The 18,691-nt window shown below is 42.8% G+C and overlaps 1 protein-coding gene across 6 annotated transcripts in view; it reads right to left on the bottom strand.

Moving 5' to 3' along the window:
• Nucleotides 1-1,144: 1,144 nt before the first annotated feature.
• Nucleotides 1,145-18,691, bottom strand: part of klhl13 (kelch-like family member 13) — a 280,287-nt gene continuing 262,740 nt past the window's right edge. For 5 of the 6 annotated variants that reach the window (XM_038774155.1, XM_038774156.1, XM_038774157.1 and 2 more), the window contains 2 exons: nucleotides 12,974-13,087; nucleotides 1,990-2,477 (listed from right to left, as the gene is read on the bottom strand). In XM_038774155.1, the coding sequence (XP_038630083.1) occupies nucleotides 1,990-2,477; nucleotides 12,974-13,087 (602 nt within the window). Of the gene's footprint in view, nucleotides 2,478-12,973; nucleotides 13,088-18,691 lie in introns of all 6 variants that reach the window. The other variant, XM_038774152.1, reaches the window with a different exon arrangement.

The raw sequence follows: 18,691 nt of genomic DNA on the forward strand, positions 1-18,691 counted from the left end.
AGTACTGACCCACTCTTCGGGCCTCCCTGTGAATACCGACCCTCCTGCAAATATTGACCCACTCCCGCAACCTCCATATGAATACTAATCCACTATTGGAAACATCCTGTCAACACAGACATTCTCTGATCCTATCAATCACGACACACATTATGCAAATAGGGATAAAAAGCAGAACCCTCAAGACAGACTAAAAATCTGATAATCTTGCAAACTCCTTTGTTTCTTCTGAGAGAACACTGACAAGATGCTAGACCAGTAATTTCAGTTGGAAGCTACCCTTATTGCCTCCAGATCCCTCGTTTGCCCATTCCTTGACACTGCTTGTCAAAGAAACTTACTCTTCCTCGGTTCCTTATATCTCAATGCCCTTCTTCTCGCAGGAATCCATTATTGTCACGACTTAGCAGATGGTCAAAATAACTCAATTCTTTACGTCTATCATGCCTCTTCTGTATTTCATTCTCCCTGGAACGTTCTCATGTTTACTCTTTCCAGCATAATCCAAGCATTCTTCGATGTGCCCACATGTCAAAACCTTAGTCTTTTGATCATTTTGCTGCTGACATTCCAAGTTCAGAGTATTCCCCACCGAGTTAGAAAACAGTCCTACAGGATCTCTTATTAATGGGTTTACAGTTTCTCTTGCATTGCCCCAGCAGAAAACCTACCAATTCTCAAGGGGGGCTTCTTTCGATCAGTTTCAGTGCTAACGTGGTTTTGCAAAGCCAGAAAAAAATGGAGAAGAGTAAGAAAACAAAATAATTTTCATTAAAATGTACAAATATGAACTTGCTTTGAACAGCAGAATGTCAGAGGGACATACGTGGTATCGCTCTCACAATACTGCAATATAAATACCGGTAGGATCTCAGGCTGAAACAGAAACACAAGCTTTTATATAAAAATTTACACCCAAGCATGAGCATCGTCCTTTTGTTTTACAGCTATTGTCTGCCTTGCTGTGTTAGAATAATTAAAACGGTGGAGCTGTTGGCGTGATCCTTCAAAACCAGGTTTGTGAAACTAAATTCCACTAATCAGCTTAATGGCATAAAAACAGCAAGAGATTAAAGCTGGCAGATACCATAATTTTCATTCAGCATGTTTCGCGAAGGATGCAAGTTAGGAAGTACGAGGCCTGTTGATTTCAGTTAAATCTTTATTCAACAAAAAAAATTGTCTTGAGCGCCATAGTTCACGTTCACTGATCTCAGCAACGCTCCTACTGTCGCCACACGGTGTGCGAAATAATCTCATCAACCAAGATGTGCAGGGGAGAGATATGGCACAGTCATGACCTGTACAACAAATAAAAGGGAAGGCTTTGAAAGCTGATCAGCTCACGATCAAACTGGTCAGCTCTCCAAATTCAGCAGGGGTGAAACGATGGTTGCACAAATACTGCGTACTGGAGTTCAAAACCATCAGCACTGCATTTTAACTTAATACCAAAAGACAAAATGTGTGTCCCATAATTTCAGAGAGATGGGGCAACCAATTAACTGGGGTCAACATTTTCATGGAAACAGCCACTTGACAGGCTGTCCTCCCAAATCTATATGAACCGAATGAAACTATTTTTGAAATCTTGGGGAGCCCATGACAATGAAGATGCACCCATAGTTTAGTTAATAATCTGTTTTAAATTAACTCTAGTGAGCGAACCTCAGCACTGCGCTGTTCAACCCCCCCCACCCAAACCCCGCTGCAGAAAATCACACTGTATAACAGTAAAATCGCTAAACTTTTTCAGAGTTCAATCCTGGACATATTATATATATTGTGTCTCTCTTGTAACAGGCAGACAATCCGATGTCAACAGTACTGCACAAATAACTCAATCCACTGCTTCTGTAATTATACTCGTGTCACTGTCTACCATAGTTACTACCGAGCAAAATAGGCAGAAAATCTTTGATATTAATAATGATGCTGTGCAAATGAGTTCTTTGTAAGAGCTGAAGTTAGAGCAGTCCTGTTGTTTTGCTAAGGTGCAGAGAGAGGTGACTCCCGGGACGGTGATCCAGTATTTTCCTCTGGTGGAAAGACTGTGAGAGTGCATGCTCGAATTCCTCCCAGTGACTCGGGAAGATCAAAGACCTTCTGCCATTCATCCTTTTCTGGGTCATATTTCTGAACGATCTCCACCATGCAGCGATTATTCCAAGAATATCCTCCCACCACGTAGATCTTGTTTTCAAAGACAGCCACGCCGACGTCGCTTTGCCCGCGCAGCATGGCTGCAATTGGGGTCCAGTGGTCCAGGGCCGGTGTGTAGAATTCACAGCTCAAGACATCGTCATAATCACTGGTGCCTCTGAAGTGGTTCCCTCCAATGACATAAAGGCGATCTCCAACTGTGCACATGCAATGGAGGCCCCGAACCGTGGTCATCGGAGCTTTCTGGGTCCATTTGTCTGTGTCAGGGTCAAAGCACATGAGTTCTTTCTGGAAGGTGTCGTGGGTAATCCCACCTGCAGAGCAAGAAAAAAATTCAGGAGAGAGAGTTAGGAAAAAATTATTTATGACGTTTATTTTCTGCAAAAAAATTAAAGTGGCAATGAGTTAAATTCTATTAGCAGAGAGAGGAAGATCTGCAACAATTTAAGAATATGCTTCTTGGAACAAGAGGCATCCACTGAGCTCCTCAAGCCTGTGCTATCAGTCAAATAGATCGTACTTAATCTACATCGTAACTTAATTTACCTACCTTTGTTCTGTAACTCTTAATATAACCGTACAGAAGAAAAAACTATCAAGCTCAGTTTTGATTTTATTAATTTTAAGAGGAAAGAGTTCCAGGATTCCATCGCTGTTTATGTGACATGCTTCCTGACATCACCCTGAATGACTGAACTATTCTTATTTTACACACCACCCCTGTTCTTGACTCACCCACGAGAGGAAACGTCTTTTCATCTACTGTATCAAACAGTCTCAACACCTCAATTATATCAAACCTTAACCTTCTACACGTTACAGGGAATAGAAATCTAATCGATGCAACCTATCCCCATCATTTAAAGCTTTTTGCCCTTGTGTAATTCCTTTGATCTGGAAGCTCAATTTGCAAGAAAACTCTCTGAAATTGCATTGCATACAAGCCTGTTCACCGAGCATTCCTCACATCCTTCCTTTGACACCGGCATTAATTACATTACAAATGAAAACACACACTCTTAAAGAATATAACACAACAGTGACAACAGAATAAATTCCAGTTTAGGTAAGGATGGGACTTGGAACTTACAATTTATGGCCTTTTCAGGACTGGGAAATGAAAGAGGCACCAGCAGTGTTAGCTATCCACATGCATACAGCCTAATTCATGAGAATGAAAATAGAATTACAGGCCACCAACCAAAAAGTGTAGATAAAAGGAGGTGGATATTTGCTGACAGTTCAGATATATTAGAACAGCAATATGAGTTGAATTTAGTGATTCGAAAGATAGACTGGGATTCAGGTAATGGGGTGGACCTCAGTGTGCCAATGGAGTTACCCACGAAGTCCAGACAGGGGTCTCAACCAGGGGGTCTATTTATTTAGGGGGTCTCTGTGGGGGGTTCTTTTTTATTTAGGGGGGGGGGGGGGGGTCTCAGGTCACCCCCACGTTGGGGAGGGTGTGGGGTGACCAAGAAAATCCCGGGAGGGTGGGGTGAATTGGGTTCCAGCCGAGCTTTTTGGGTGGGGGGGGGGGGGGGGGGGGGAAAGAGAGAAGAGATAAGAATCCCGCACAAAGCTGCAGCCTGTTAGCGGGATTCCCTACGGAAGTGCAAATCAGGTGCAATTCAGCTCTGGCGGGAGAATAGTCTCCCAAATGGAGAATATTACCCAATGCATGTGATTAAAGTGGGGAAAGGAGGAACAAAAACGAACAAACTTGCATTCACAAAGCGCCTTTCATAATCTCCCAAAGGGCTTCACGGCTATGATGTACGTTTAAAGTGTCGTCACTGTTGCAATCTAGGCAATGTAGCAGCTGATTTGTGCATACTGAGCTTCCACAATCAGCAAGGTGATGATGATCATTACAAGATAAATACTGGTCAGGACACGAGTGCAGGCAATCAGAAGCAGTAAGTCCAAAAAAAAAACCCTGAGAGATAGGGTAGCATTCCAATTCTTCTTGGCCCAAATGCAATGCTGGAAAAGATACTTGCGTTGAGAAACTACATAGCTCTTGGCTTCCTCTACATGCTGAGTTTTCTGAAACCCACGCCAGCAGTTGATTTTTTTTATTCGTTTACAGGATGTGGGCATTGCTGGCTCGGCGAACATTTATTGCTCATCCCTAATTGTCCTTGAGCAGGTGGTGGTGAGCCACAGCTGTCCATGTGGTGAGTTACACCCACTCTGCTGGCACAAGAAGGGACCTCCAGAATTTTGACTCAGTTACAGGAATGATGATATAGTTCCAAGTCAGGATGACATAAGGCCTGGAAGAAACTCTCCACGAGGTGGTGTTCCCTGTATCTCTTGCCCTTTCCCTTCGAGCTGGTAGAGGTCACAGCTTCGGAAAGTCGAAGGTTGTTGCAGCGCATCGTGTAGAATGGTACACACTGTTGCCACTGTGCATTGGTAGTGGAGGGCATGGATGTTGAAGGTGATGGATGGGGTGCCAGTCAAGTGGGCTGCTTTGTCCTGGATGGTGGTCAAGGATTCCTAGCCTTTGACCTGCTCCAATGGTGAGCCTCTGGAATCAGCCCCAAGAGAAATGTTAGTGATGCAGAGACAGGCAGACATACATCAGACAGAGCTGTCAGGGGCCATCATCAGACTGGAGCAAAGGTTGGAAGAGTGTATCCATGTTCTGCCTTATGTCATGGCTCCAGCGTTCTCGCACATCAATCTCTCCATGGGAAGTGGGTTGGTCACCATGGAGACCCAGGTCCAACAATATGAAGTTTATTCTGTATTTGCGTTCAGACCTGCACTCCAATGCTCCAGCCATAGACGTGTTCCAGAAGTAGCTAGGAGAGAGGGAGATGGGCACCTTGGTCTCCCTCAAGTCAGTGGGGGGACTGAGGACGGTGCCCTCAGGCACCCAATTGGAAGAGGAGGACCACAGTCACCCAGGGGCATCCGCCCAAGAGTCTCCAAGGAGGGCCAGCCACTTCACACCCCCTCTGCTCATGTCCCCAGCAACTCCATCAGGTCACACAGAGCGCACTGCCCTGAAGCAGGCGATCCTTAGCAAGCCAGGGTCATCCATGCTTAATGCCTCCAGAGGACGCCCACCAAAGTCATCTCAGAAAACAGGCCATAGCATTCAACTCGATGCCTCCACCTCTGCTGTGGATGTCGGTGCTACACCTAGATATAGTAATAAGGTAAGAAAAACCAAAAGGCTTAGAGTACATAATGGTGGCACAGGTATTTATTCAGTGTATACAACCTGCACTACTTTAAACATATTTTGTATTTATCCCTCTCTAAGCCCCAGGTATTCATTAGTTAATTGATGTGATGTGATAAGGTATTATTCATTATCACAGACACAGAGACTTTCAAGCCTCCCCAAAGCCTTATTTTGTCTCCACTTTTAAGGCTGGAAATTTCTCCTTTATTAGCTCCCGCTGTCCTCATGCAGGACTCTGGGCGATGCAAGTTGGTTCTATTTGGTGACATTTCTAACGTGTACTGGACGGTAATGAGTATGTGATGTCAGAGTGGCCTCTGAATGGCAGCCGAGTGTTGCTCGACTGAATCCCTCTTTGAGATCACAGAACACCAATCAATATGGAATTCACTACATGATTGCGTGATCAAAAACATAGGGTTCATAGGAAGGATTGACCTTTGTGGGATGGACGATGTCGAGGATTATAATGGTATGAAAGCCATAACCGGCATACCTCTGTGTGCCTATGATGGGAATAAATTATTAACCTCTTGCCTAAATACCAAGGTAATGGAAGACATAAACTTGACAAGCTTCCAATGAATGCAGGGCAATGAGTGTCTGACAATGATTACATAATGGTCCTTCTGAACCATTCCATGAAGACAATACCAACATAACTCGTAACTTTGCATCCATGCTGTTGCGTGACAGATCTATATCCTGATTTCTGATGGCATCCTGGGACTCGTCAAAATGCGGTCTTTGCATTAATCATGCATGGCCTTTGAAGAGATGGTGTTGTCTGGAAGAAGCTCCATCTTCAGGCAGTCAAGTGCTAACTACTGATGTATGTGTTAAATCGACCCAGAGGGACACGGTAGCACAACTGTTAGCACTGTTGCATCACAGCGCCAAGTTCCTGGGTTCGATTCCCGGCTTAGGTCACTGTCTGTGTGGAGTCTGCACGTTTTCCCAGTGTCTGCGTGGGTTTCCTCTGGGTGCTTCGTTTCCTCCCACAAGTCCTTTAAGACGTGCTGTTAGGTGAATTGGACATTCCGAATTCTCCCTCTGTGTACCCGAACAGGCGCCATAGTGTGGCAGCTAGGAGATTTTCACAGTAACTTCGTTGCAGTGTTAATGTAAACCAACTTGTGACTCTAAGAAAGATAATTATGTTTTTCCTCTTAAATTCAGCTTGTTAAGCTGCTGTTACATGATTGCATGTGTGCGTGCAATAGCATTTCTGCCTATTGAAGGATGTCGTAGCCACCAGCATGTTCATGCCTTGCTTGAAAGGACTGCACTAATGTAGTTCCTGAAGGATGCGTGCCAGTGGAGTGCTTATCCCATTCTACAGCATCCACATGGTCCCTAGGCTACTGTGTCTTCCAAGGATGGCCCCAACATTGGGGTTGGAGGTAACTTACGCTTCCTCAGTGATCACTATGAAATAGTTGATCGTTCGTAAAGTGAAGATGATAATGTCAAAGCGCGAACAGAAACAACTTGTCTTCACCTTGTTAGAGAACCCAGACTTGGGGTCTACGCTTAAATATAAGTCGATTTAAAACAGAGACAGCGATATTTTTCTTCCAGAGGGTTGAGTGCCTTTGGACCTCTCTTCCTGAAAAGGCCGTGAGTCTTTGAATATTTTTAAGACACAAGTAGACAGATTCTTGTTAAACAAGAGGGTTATAGGTTATTGGGACAGGTGGGATGAAGATTTGAGGTTTGGCGGAGCGGGCTCATGGGCCAAATGGCCTACTCTGTTCCTTGTCTGTATTCCTCCTGGAGATTATCACAGGTGCATCTGCCACGCCATGCCCATGCAATGGCATCTTTGTGTGGTTCATCCGAATCCTCGCCCTCTTGAGATGCAGCCCCTTCAACATCCTCCTTGTCTGAGGTGATGTGTTGTTCTTGCATGTCTCCCTGTGGTAAAGCATTTCCCCCCTCCCCACCCCCTTTGCAGCACTAGGTTGTGCAGAACGCAGCAAGCAATGATAGTATAGGACATGAAAATAAAAGCAAGATGACACAGGACAGCCGCTTGTGGTGAGTACTGGAAAGCCCTGCCTGATCAGTCCAAACACCTGAAACGTATTGAAGGCCAATAGTCTGTCAATTAATGATCTTGTGGTTGAATGTACAACATTGCTTGTCTACTCAGTTGTATTCTGTGGACAAACGGGCATCATTAGCCATGTCTTTAGGGATACCCCTCATCACCAAGGAGCCAATCCTCTAAACGCTGAGGGTCCTCAAAAAGGGCTCACGATGAATGAGTTGCAAAAGTTCCCGGAATACCGAGCACCAACACGCACAATCACAAAGACTGAACATTGAGCGTGAAATCCGTTTTTATTGATGCAACTCACAAGCTGCTGCAAGGGAACTCTCAAGATTTCAGGCGTGCAGTCATTGGCATTTGCAGAAAGCCTGAGATTGCAGTGAATTCACAGCTAGAACAAAGAACAAAGAAAAATACAGCACAGGAACAGGCCCTTCGGCCCTCCAAGCCCGTGCCGACCATGCTGCCCAACTAAACTACAATCTTCTACACTTCCTGGGTCCGTATCCCTCTATTCCCATCCTATTCATGTATTTGTCAAGATGCCCCTTAAATGTCACTGTCGTCCCTGCTTCTCCCACCTCCTCCGGAATCATGGCTTGCCTCATCCATGTGGAACCACATGTAATGATGAGCTTTATTGAAAAGGGCATTGGTTACCTCCCTTATGCATTTTAGGGTTACTTATTGTGAGATTGAACAAAGGTCTCCAGTGGTGACCAGGAAGGATCCCTGGCAAAAACGGAGTGGTAACATCAAGAACTTACGATATTAGATGCCCTCCAAGCCTGCGCCTCGAGTTCCTCACAATGTGTGTGGGAAAGATAAGCCAGCACATCCCCGGACAAGTGAAGGCATCTGTGCCACTGTCTTTCCCTCATCTCCATGTATAAGCTGCCTCTTCTGTAGACCCCCTTGGTCATGCCAAACGACTTGTGGACTTAGTCCCTGATCGTCAGCATCTAGATACTCCTGGGGCTCCGGTGGCCTTTGTTTCCCGGGATGGCCCAAACAGCGATAGCCCTTCCTTTCCTTATTCATATCAAAGCTATGAAGAAGGCAGCACTGACTTCAGCCTGCATTTCCCACTCCTCTGGCTTTTGTGAACGGGTACAAATGAGCAATCAATGGGAGTTCCCATATATTTGTCTTCCTCCATTTTTGTTTTACGGGATGTGGACATTGATGGCTCAGTCAGCATTTATTGCCTATCCCTAATTGTCCTTCAGAAGGTGGTGGTCAACTGCCTTCCTGAGCCGCTGCAGCTCCCGGGATGCAGGTACACCCACAGTGCTGTTCGGGAGAACATTCCAGGACTATGACTGAGCGACGGTGAAGGATCGGCGATATATTTCCAAGTCAGGCCAGTGAGTGACTTGGAGGGCAAGTGCACCCCGGGTACATACAGCCAGGAAACAGACCATTCTAATTATCCACTGGGGGCACTTCTTTGGGGGGGGATGTAATTCCAGCGAGTTGGCCTTTTAATAAGCATTCGTGAGATGCAAATGTGGTTCCCGACATAGATTAGTGAGAAACAGTCTGGCCTTTTTTACCTGCTATCAAAGTCAGGAGGAAAAGAAATTCCAAACTAATCTCCCGCCAGAGGGAAACTGATTTTTCCATCACGCCAATTTTCAAGTCCCTGCCTGCTATGATTCCTGTTGCTGAAGGGAGCAGAAAATTCCACCCCATGTTTAAGTTAAGCAATTCCAAAGTAACATTAGCTTAATGAATATTACACTATTCTCCAAACAAGATGTTTTGTCAGGGTGAAGGCAGAGGGATTGTTTAATCCTGTGGAAAAATAAAGAACAAAGAGGAATAATTTTAACACTGGAGCCAGGCCATTCAGGAGTGGAAGCAGGTCAGGGCCTTTCACACAAAGGATAGTATAAACTGCAATTCTCTCTTCTAAAAGGCTGTGACTGTGGGGCGAATTGGAGCTGTCAAGACTGAGATCGATAGATACCCTTAGCTAACACAATCTAAGGTAATTAAGTTTAAGGTAAATGGAGTTAAGAGTACATATCGACCGATGTGATTGAACAGCTGGAGTGCCTCGAGGGGCTGAATAGCCTTCTCTTGTCCGGGTAAAAAGCAGAAATACCCAAGTAGGTTGGAAAGATCGAAAAACGGAAAGGAGGAAATCATAACAATATAGCAGTGTGAAATGAATCTGTCCTCATGAATGACAAGTCTGAAATCAGCTTCAATCCACATTTGGCGGAAATCTCGAAAGACAGATGTAAAATAGTCAAAATCAACATCAGGCCCATCCCTAATTATTTTTTCCAATTAAGGGACATTTATGCATGTTAGCATGGATTGAAAGCTGGCTGTCACATAAAAAACAGAGTTGGAAAAAAATGGGTCCTTTTCAGAGTGGAAAGATGTAACTAGTTGAGTACCACAGGGATCAGTTCTGGGCCTGCAATTGTCACTATTTACATTAATAACCTGGAGGAAAGAACAGAACGTAAGGTTTCTAAATTTGCCGATGATACGATAATAGATGAAAGGGCATGTAGTGATGAGGGTATGGCGATTCTGCAATGGGATAGATTGGGAGACTGAGCGAATATCTGGCAAACGGAGTTTAATGTGGGAAAGTGCGAGGTCTTGCACATCAGTCGGAGGAATCAAAAGACAGCTTATTAACTAAATGGAAAGAGACTGCAGGTGAGTGAGGTACAAAGGTATCTAGGTGTTGGGAGTGCATGAATAACAAAAAGCTGACAGGCAGGTCCAACAAGTAGCCAAGAGGGCAAACGGCGTTTTGGCCTTTATTGCAAAGGCATTGGGAGTTTAAAAGTAGGGAGGTTTGGTTGCAATTTCTTTATCAATTTTGAGTACTCGATTTCCCCCCCCCCCCCAATTAACGGGCAATTTAGTGTGGCCAATCCACCTTCACGCAGACATGGGGAGAATGTGCATAATCCACATGGACATTTTGTTACAATTGTGCAGGGTGCTGGTGAGGCCTTACCTGGAATACTGTGTACAGTTTTGGCCCCTCAGCTACTAAAGGATATATATAGTAACATTGGAGGTAGTCCAAAGGTGATTCACCAGGCTAATTCCTGGGATGAGGGTTGTCCTATCAACAGTGACTAAACCGTCTGGGTCTGTATTCCTTGGAGTTTAGAAGAGTGAGGGGTGACCTTATTCAAACACATTAGACCCTGAAGGGGCTCGACAGGGTAGATGGTGAGATGTTTTCACTAGTGGAAGAGTCTCGAACAAGGGAATAGCTACACGATAAAGGGATGGTCATTTAAAACTGAGGTGCATAGAAATTTCTTCTCACAGAGGGCGGTGAATCTCTGGAATTCTCTGGCCCGGCGGGTGGAGGAGGCTGGATCATTAGAAGTATTTAAAGTGGAGGTGGATAAATATTTGACAGGTGGAAGAATAGAGAGAGGGCTATGGTGAATTGGAACAGAAAAGGAGTTGACGACAGCATAGATCAGTCATGATTGTATTGAATCACGCTGCAGGCTTGACGTGCCCAGTGGCCTACTCCTGCTTCTATTTCTTTGTTGTGTTGCAGTGCCTTGACTTGACATTTCACATGCGTTAACAGAGTTCAAAACTATATCAGCCGAGGATAAGAAAGGGAAAAGCTAATGCACAATTGACCTTAGGAGGACCGAAACACCTAATGCATAATGGCACAATGTTTTAATCCAATCATAGTGCTTTTCAGATGGAATAACATTCATTAATTAGAAAATTATTTTAAGAAAGAAATGGTTGGAATCGCTCATGGCAACGGGGAATAAACGTGTAATGTTATACAGCAAGACCCTTATTCCACAAGACACACAAGGAATCCTTAACTAAGGATGTAGATACATCTTCATATATCTTTAATAAATTCAGATGGACCACCTTGAGGAAAGCAAGCTGCTGGAAATGTGCAGCTGTGTTTAAATATGTCTATTTCGAAAAGGAAAGAGACTTGTATTTAAATAGCACATTTTGCAATCTTGGGACATCCCAAAGCACTTTACAGTCAATAAGATTCCTTTGAAATGAAACGTCTTAAAACGCAGGTACCATGGCTGTCCCCTTGCATGCAACTGGTTCCCATAAACAGCAAGAAATAATGACCAGATAATATGTTTTTGATAGCGGTTGAGGATAGGGCGACGTGGTTGGCACTGTTGTCTCACAGCGCCAGGGACCCGGGTTTAATTCCAGTCTTGGGTGACTGTGTGTGCAGCTTGCACTTTCTACCCGTGTCTGTGTGGGTGTCCTCCGGGTGCTCCAGTTTCCTCTCACAGTCGAAAAATATGCAAGTGAGGTGGATTGGCCAAATTGAATTTCCCCTTCGTGTCCAAAAGGTCAGGCGGGGCTACTGGGTTGGTGTGAGGGCCTAGATGAGATGTCCTTTCGGAGGGTCGGCGCAGACTCGATGGGCCGAATGTCTCCTTCTGCACTGTAGGGATTCTATGATAAATAGTGCCCAGGAGGTAGGACTTGGTTCCTATTGAACGATGGTGAGTTTAACACGACAAAACGAACAGTCAAGGTGTTCTGGCAAATATTTTGTCCAAATATCAACATAACTTAAACAGACACCTTACTTAAGAAAGGATACAACTGTATTAAGCAGTTCACTCACAACAGGTTATCTTGTGAGGAAAGATTGAGCTGGTTAGGCCTATACCTATTAGAATTTACCAAATGTTCTTGAAAGATACAAGATCCTGAGGGACTTCATTGGGTGGGTGTGGAAAGGATGTTTTTCCTTGTGGAGGAGACCCGGGACTAGCAGACAATCTAAAAATTAGAAGTCTCCCATTTAAGATGGAGAAGAGGAATTGTTTTCTTCTTTCGGAGGGTCATTAGTTTTTGGAATTCCCTTCCCAGATATCACTGGAGGCTGGGCCAATCACTATACTCAGGGCTGAGTTCGATAGATCTTTGAGGGAGAGATCACAATCGGATCAGCCATGATCCTGTCATGGTAGGTTTTCGATGGGCCAAATGGAACCTTAATTATTTTGTCCTTGTGGTCATTTACCTTACTGCTGTATAGGGGACCTTATTGTGCACAAATTGATATCGACTTTTTCTACACTAGCCTGCAATTCAAATGTACTTAATTGGCTGTGAAATGCTTTTGAGATGTCCTGTATTATATTTAAAAAATTATAAAATACAAGACTTTCTTTCATTAATTAAATAACGCCCCAGCTATCTTGACAAGGAAGTCACTTGGTGCAATACTCTAATAAGCTGGAGTACAGCGGCAAGAGTCCTCGGCTCTGTCCTGAGAGCTTGTTACATTGGGCAGGTATAAGGGTGCTTTTAAATTAGGGAACCCGAGGCTAATTTCCATCAGCACTCAAAATGTTGCACCATCCAAATGTGGTCTCTCATGCCAGAACCCAAAAACATAACTTGTTACACCACAGAGGACAAGCTTGTGTTCAATACCGACTCATTTCAACATTCAAGAAACGTGATCATGTTTTGTTTCAATAGCTTTCAGATTAATTTAATGAAACAATGTTGAAGGGATAGCCAGAGTTGAGAATTACCTGAAATGTACATGAAACCACCATAAACAGTGCCAGCATGTCCGTAATGCGGTTCATTCATTTTAGCCACGTAGTTCCATTCATTGGTTCTCGGGTTGTAGCACTCAACAGTAGCTATTGTAAAGAAATGAGAAATGACGATGAAATACATTAAATGCCACAAAACATGGCAAAAACCCTTTTGTTTTAAAGCATCACTGAGCACTGCCATGCCTATATCAGGACTATGGAGCTATTCTTGGTTTCCAACAGCTAATGACTATACAGAAAACCCTTACCGTTAATATTACGGTGATAAATGTGTCCATTACACTTTGCAAAAGAATACTGTACTGCATCCATTGGGAATTGTCAATGGTTCCCACATGTATTGCATATTTCTCTGGGCCATGAGGGTGCATTGCACTACAGTCATTCACATCAATCACAGCTGTGCCTTCAAATTAGAAAGTGATAAATTAATGTTCAAACACCCATCATGCTCTTGTGAATTTCTAGTAATATGATAATTGCTGTTAAAACAGAAATCAGATGTATGATTTACTCCATTTAAGTTTTTCAAATCTTTCTATTCGATGATTAATTCTGCTCAACAAGCCAAAGAAAAAGTTCACTGCCAAGTTTTCCAGCTAATATTTTATCTGTTCCAATTCAATACGCTACATATTCAATCCTAAACTCCCAAAGTAATAATGGATTCAATGGGTTTGTTTAAAGATTATGATCATTTAGGGAAGTGACAATGGAGGTTAAGAATGATGGAACTTACATTAGCTTGTCGTACAAAATTACGGAACAGAAATTAACTTTGACAATACCAGGGGGTGAATGCTCAATACATTTGCGCCAGATACCAACAGTGGCTAGGATACTGGACAGTAACTCCAATATTTTATTTTAATTTTGTAAGACTGAGGGGAAAGGAGACCTAGCTCCAAGAGTGATTTCACACAAAAAAAGGATATTAAATATTAAAATTTTAATATAAATATTAAAACAAAATTTCAATACTAACAGTACTAAAATATCTTTAATGTCACACCATAAAAAAAGCTTATAATTACACCTCAAACAATGCCAATCAATACAGTGAATACAGTAACACTCCACTCAAACAATAAGGAAATATCTCAGCTCTCAATCCACTGTTAACTGCAGTTAGCCCTCAGGAATACCCGCTTTACAAGGATGTACTTTGAGAAAGAGAGATATTATGCACTGCTTTAAATAAAAGACCTGAATCCTGTCAGAACCATGCAGAAACTCTGGCTGTATTTCTTCAGAAGCTGCTTCAGCTTGTTTCCCCTCACCTTCTAATTCCACTCTTATGAATTGTTTGGAAAGAAACTGCTAATCTAGCTAAATATATCTTTTAACTGAACTGAGATGCTTGACTTCTGCTCCCATCACCAACTAACACTCAACTAACTCTGCTTTTCTGAAAAATGTCTGAAACCTTCGCACACTCGTTACATAACCTTACTAAGCCAAAATCTAATCAACTCCACAGGGAATCCCCTTAATTCAAACAATATTCCATTAGCCCAGGCTTTTACAATGGCCTAGTTACACTTCTGGCTCCCAAAATCTTTCAACTCAGGATTCTTGAAAAACACTAACCTCGGCTTTTAACCCTTATTGCACCAAATATCTATAACAAATCTGAAATTCCTACATTCATCGCATCAAACAAGTTGCGCTCACGTATTCACCCCGAGATGCCCTACAGAAATTTGAGTGGTAAGGTGGATGAAAGGTGGCATGGGGTCGAGGAGCACTTGCACAAAAAAAAATTTTTAAACATGGAAGGGTGATATTGCTGAAATATTCTGGAGTTTAATGTATTTATGAAAAATGTTCACAGCACACTGTCTGTGCGGAGTCTGCACGTCCTCCCCGTGTGTGCGTGGGTTTCCTCCGGGTGCTCCGGTTTCCTCCCACAGTCCAAAGATGTGCGGGTTAGGTGGATTGGCTATGCTAAATTGCCCGTAGTGTCCTAAAAAAAGTAAGGTTAAGGGGGGTGTTCTTGGGTTACGGGTATAGGGTGGATACGTGGGTTTGAGTAGGGTGATCATTGCTCGGCACAACATTGAGGGCCGAAGGGCCTGTTCTGTGCTGTACTGTTCTATGTACATTATTTCAACTCACTTATGTGAAAGCTACAGAAAAGAGAGACAGACTTCTTTTACCCCTTTAAGGATATATTCAATTCCACTTTGAAAGTTACTATGGAACCTGCTTTGAGAGAGAGAGAGAGAGAAAGAAAGAAACTGGAATGCGAAGGGAGGACTGCAAGGTAAGATTGGGGAGATGGCGCAAGGTCGGGGAGGTGCTGTGAGAAGAGGATGGCGCAACAGGAAGAAAATTATAAGTAAGCAGTTTGAGTTAGTTGCTGTCTCTTAACAATTAACTGAGGCGGTTTCCACAAGTTTACAACACTATTTTTGTAAGTCATTAAATTAATTTCAAACTCATTTTCACTTCACGGGTACAGGAAAGACAAACTCTTTGTTTACAAATTTAGCAGGATTTCATGAAGGAAGGTCATTTTCAAAGAATCAATGCTCATAGTTTTCCACTAGGCCAGGCTACAGTGGGGAAAGCAGTACACTGTAAGGGAGAATGATTTATGGGCTCCTACTGCACTTTCAACAGCTTAATAATTTGCGCACTGAGAGTGATATTGTGCTACCCCGCTGCCTTAACAAATATAGAAACGAAACTGCATATCCATTCAGTTACTTGCTGACCCCTTACATTTTACAAGTTCAAGTTATTATGCAATTATGCTGGCAGCATACGTGCACGCGACTTGTGTGCTGGAATATCTCCTGGCTGCAGTATGCCAAGAAGCAATATGGCAAATCACTGCCTGCAATGCCAGCCTCCTGACTCCCCCATTCAATTCCCCCAAAGTACTGAACTTTTTTTTGTATGAATTGTAAAAAGTGAAAATAAAATTGAACGATCTGTCAAAATAACCGATTGGTTTTCACATTTGTGTATACAAATATCAAGAATTTATTTTTAAGGATTATTTCACAAAATATTCTACATCTGAGTATTTCTAGTAAGGCATGCAAAATCCTATTTGAGTTGGGCAAATATTTCCAAGTCTTATTTTCCACTTTTGAATTTAACAAGCTGATGAATAAAAATAATAGTATGCATTTGTAAATATTTCTGCTCGCTGTTTTGTACCGCATAGCAATTCTCCCTCAGAATTGAATTCACCGTGATCTCTTAAATTGTTCTTATAAAACGGCAGACGATAACAGATCCAAACAGGGCTGCTGTGACTGTACCTGAAGGTTTATAATTAATATGCTTAGAATGTAACAAAGTTTAATGTCCATCACAAACTCCGAATGCCAGCTTAAAGATCTCGGTCTCTTGGAATCCATATCTCCTGCATTTTGAAGTATTTGGCAACTTTGCATGAAAATGCTGATCGTATACCCAAGTACCATTCATTATGGTCGGTTTGACTAATTGTTAATCAATAACTAAGTGTCTTTAATTGTTCATGAAAGTCTTGTACAATCCAAGGCTTAATGCACCACTCCTAGCAGGAAGCCGACCTCGGTGGAAGTCAGGGAAGTTAAAATTATAATACTATAGCCTTGCCACACAGTAGCAGTGCCACCACACACAGTCATTTCAGCTCTGAACTACCAATGTACTTCATTAAGAGTCACCCATTAAAGCCAATTAAACTTGTAAACTAAGTTGCTTCTACACAATTTAATAACAAGATGGCTTGTTTCCAAGATTTGCATTGTAGGAAAATAAATCCATTGAAAGCATCTACTGCTGTCAATGCAGTAACTTGTGCTATCTTTGGTACAATGATTAAAAGGTTTTCTTTCAAACTAAGTGATGGAGTTTCTTATGAAATATTGGTCAGTCTTAAAGCCACCTTGGAGCTTCATATGGCATTTAAGTAAAAATACTGAGAGTGTAGTGATTTGAAAAACTCCTCCCATGCTCGGGATATAGGACAATTTTTCTCTTTCCCACTCCCTCTTTCTAATCGTATTTAATGGACTTTGGGGAGCAACTCACCAATTACTGTTTTAAAAAAACAAATTTAAAGTACCCAATTCAATTTTTTCTAATTAAGGGCAATTTAACATGGCCAATCCACCCACCCTGCACATCTTTGGGTTGCGGAGGTGGGACCCATGCAGACATGGGAGAATGTGCAAACTCCACAAGGACAGTGACCCAAAGGCGGGGATCGAACTCGGGTCCTCGGTACCATGAGGCAGCAATGCGAACCACTCGAATTACGAATGTATGTATGCAGGTTTGTTCTCAAAATTTTGACAAGGGACAAATAAAATCATGGTTATTTTGAAAAAATTGGCACAAAATTAAACTACTTCAGTATACAGATATTCACGTCATTTTTTAGGAACACAGGAATTCTAGGTCAAAAACAGATCACAATCTATCTAGTTCACTTTCCACCATCCTGGTGGACATGATACACTGATAATGAGTTATTGACTAATCATAGTGACCAGCTCTTCTTATTAATCGATAATAGAACCAGACATGATTCAAGGACAGCCCCAGTGGTGCATAACTTTAGCAACCAGAGGTACCAAGCCACTCACTCCAAAAATGCTATTTTCTGAAAGCTGTCTATCTAATTTCTATTTGATTGAACCAATACTAGCTGCTTCGACCATCTCCCGAGGGAGGCTGTTCCACACACTCATTCATTGAAATGCTGTTTTACCTAGATTGCATTTGAATTCACCTTCCTGCTAATGCAAGCCATACCCTCTGGGTCTACTGTCCTAGAGAAGGTGAAACAGCTCGTCGTAGTCGACATTACCTGGACGCTTTTGAATCCTTAAAGCAACGTTCACATCGCCTCTTCACTGTACCAGTGTAGATCATGAACAATTTACAACATCAGGTCTTCTCTGACTCCAATCCCTCCATCTCCCCAATCATTCCGGTTTCTCTCCTCGGTATCCTTTCAAGTTGCCTATATTTCCTGCATGGTTCCTCAACTTCTGACAATGGCTGGCCACCCTGCAGAAACCGCACAAGTTGTCCTTAAATTTTCTCTCCTCCCTCTGAAGCAGTGTTGGTTGTTTCCAATAACTTTAGCTGTGGATCACATTTGGAAGAAACGCAGCAAACACTGCAGAGTAGAGACCATCCAACATGGTGAAAAAGAACCTTGGCTACAGTTCATAAACCCATGGAAATAAATCGGTATTTGTTTTTTTTGTGTCCCCAAAATCTGTGGCCTCTATCACAAATCACATATTTTAAAGTGAGCGTGTGGGTGTGCACACGTGTGGTGGTGTGGGGGGGGGGGGCTCAGTTCTTCTGTGCTAAATTGTGGTTGGTTTCTATGAGGTTACTGCACTACAATCAGAGTCGCCAACAGCTGCACAACTGCATGGTAAATGTAACACTGCAGCTTTAGTCCAGGAAATGCATTGGAGGTACTTATCAAGACACCAGCATTCTTGTTAAATTAAAATGTTTCGAAGTATCAATACCAAGCACTTGCAGAGCGATGCCTGCAGGGCGGTTGGGAAATCATCGGCCTTCATCTTGTGTTTATAGCTATTAAAAGTAAATGGGCTGGAATATTATAGTCTGCGCTCCTGCGATTTCCCCGATGAAGCTCCCTGCAATCACCATTCCTCAATGGGACTGCCCGATCAGCCTTTATAGTTCAATTGTGGC

Source organism: Scyliorhinus canicula, chromosome 17 (genome assembly GCF_902713615.1).
Source record: "Scyliorhinus canicula chromosome 17, sScyCan1.1, whole genome shotgun sequence".
NCBI lineage: Eukaryota > Metazoa > Chordata > Chondrichthyes > Carcharhiniformes > Scyliorhinidae > Scyliorhinus > Scyliorhinus canicula.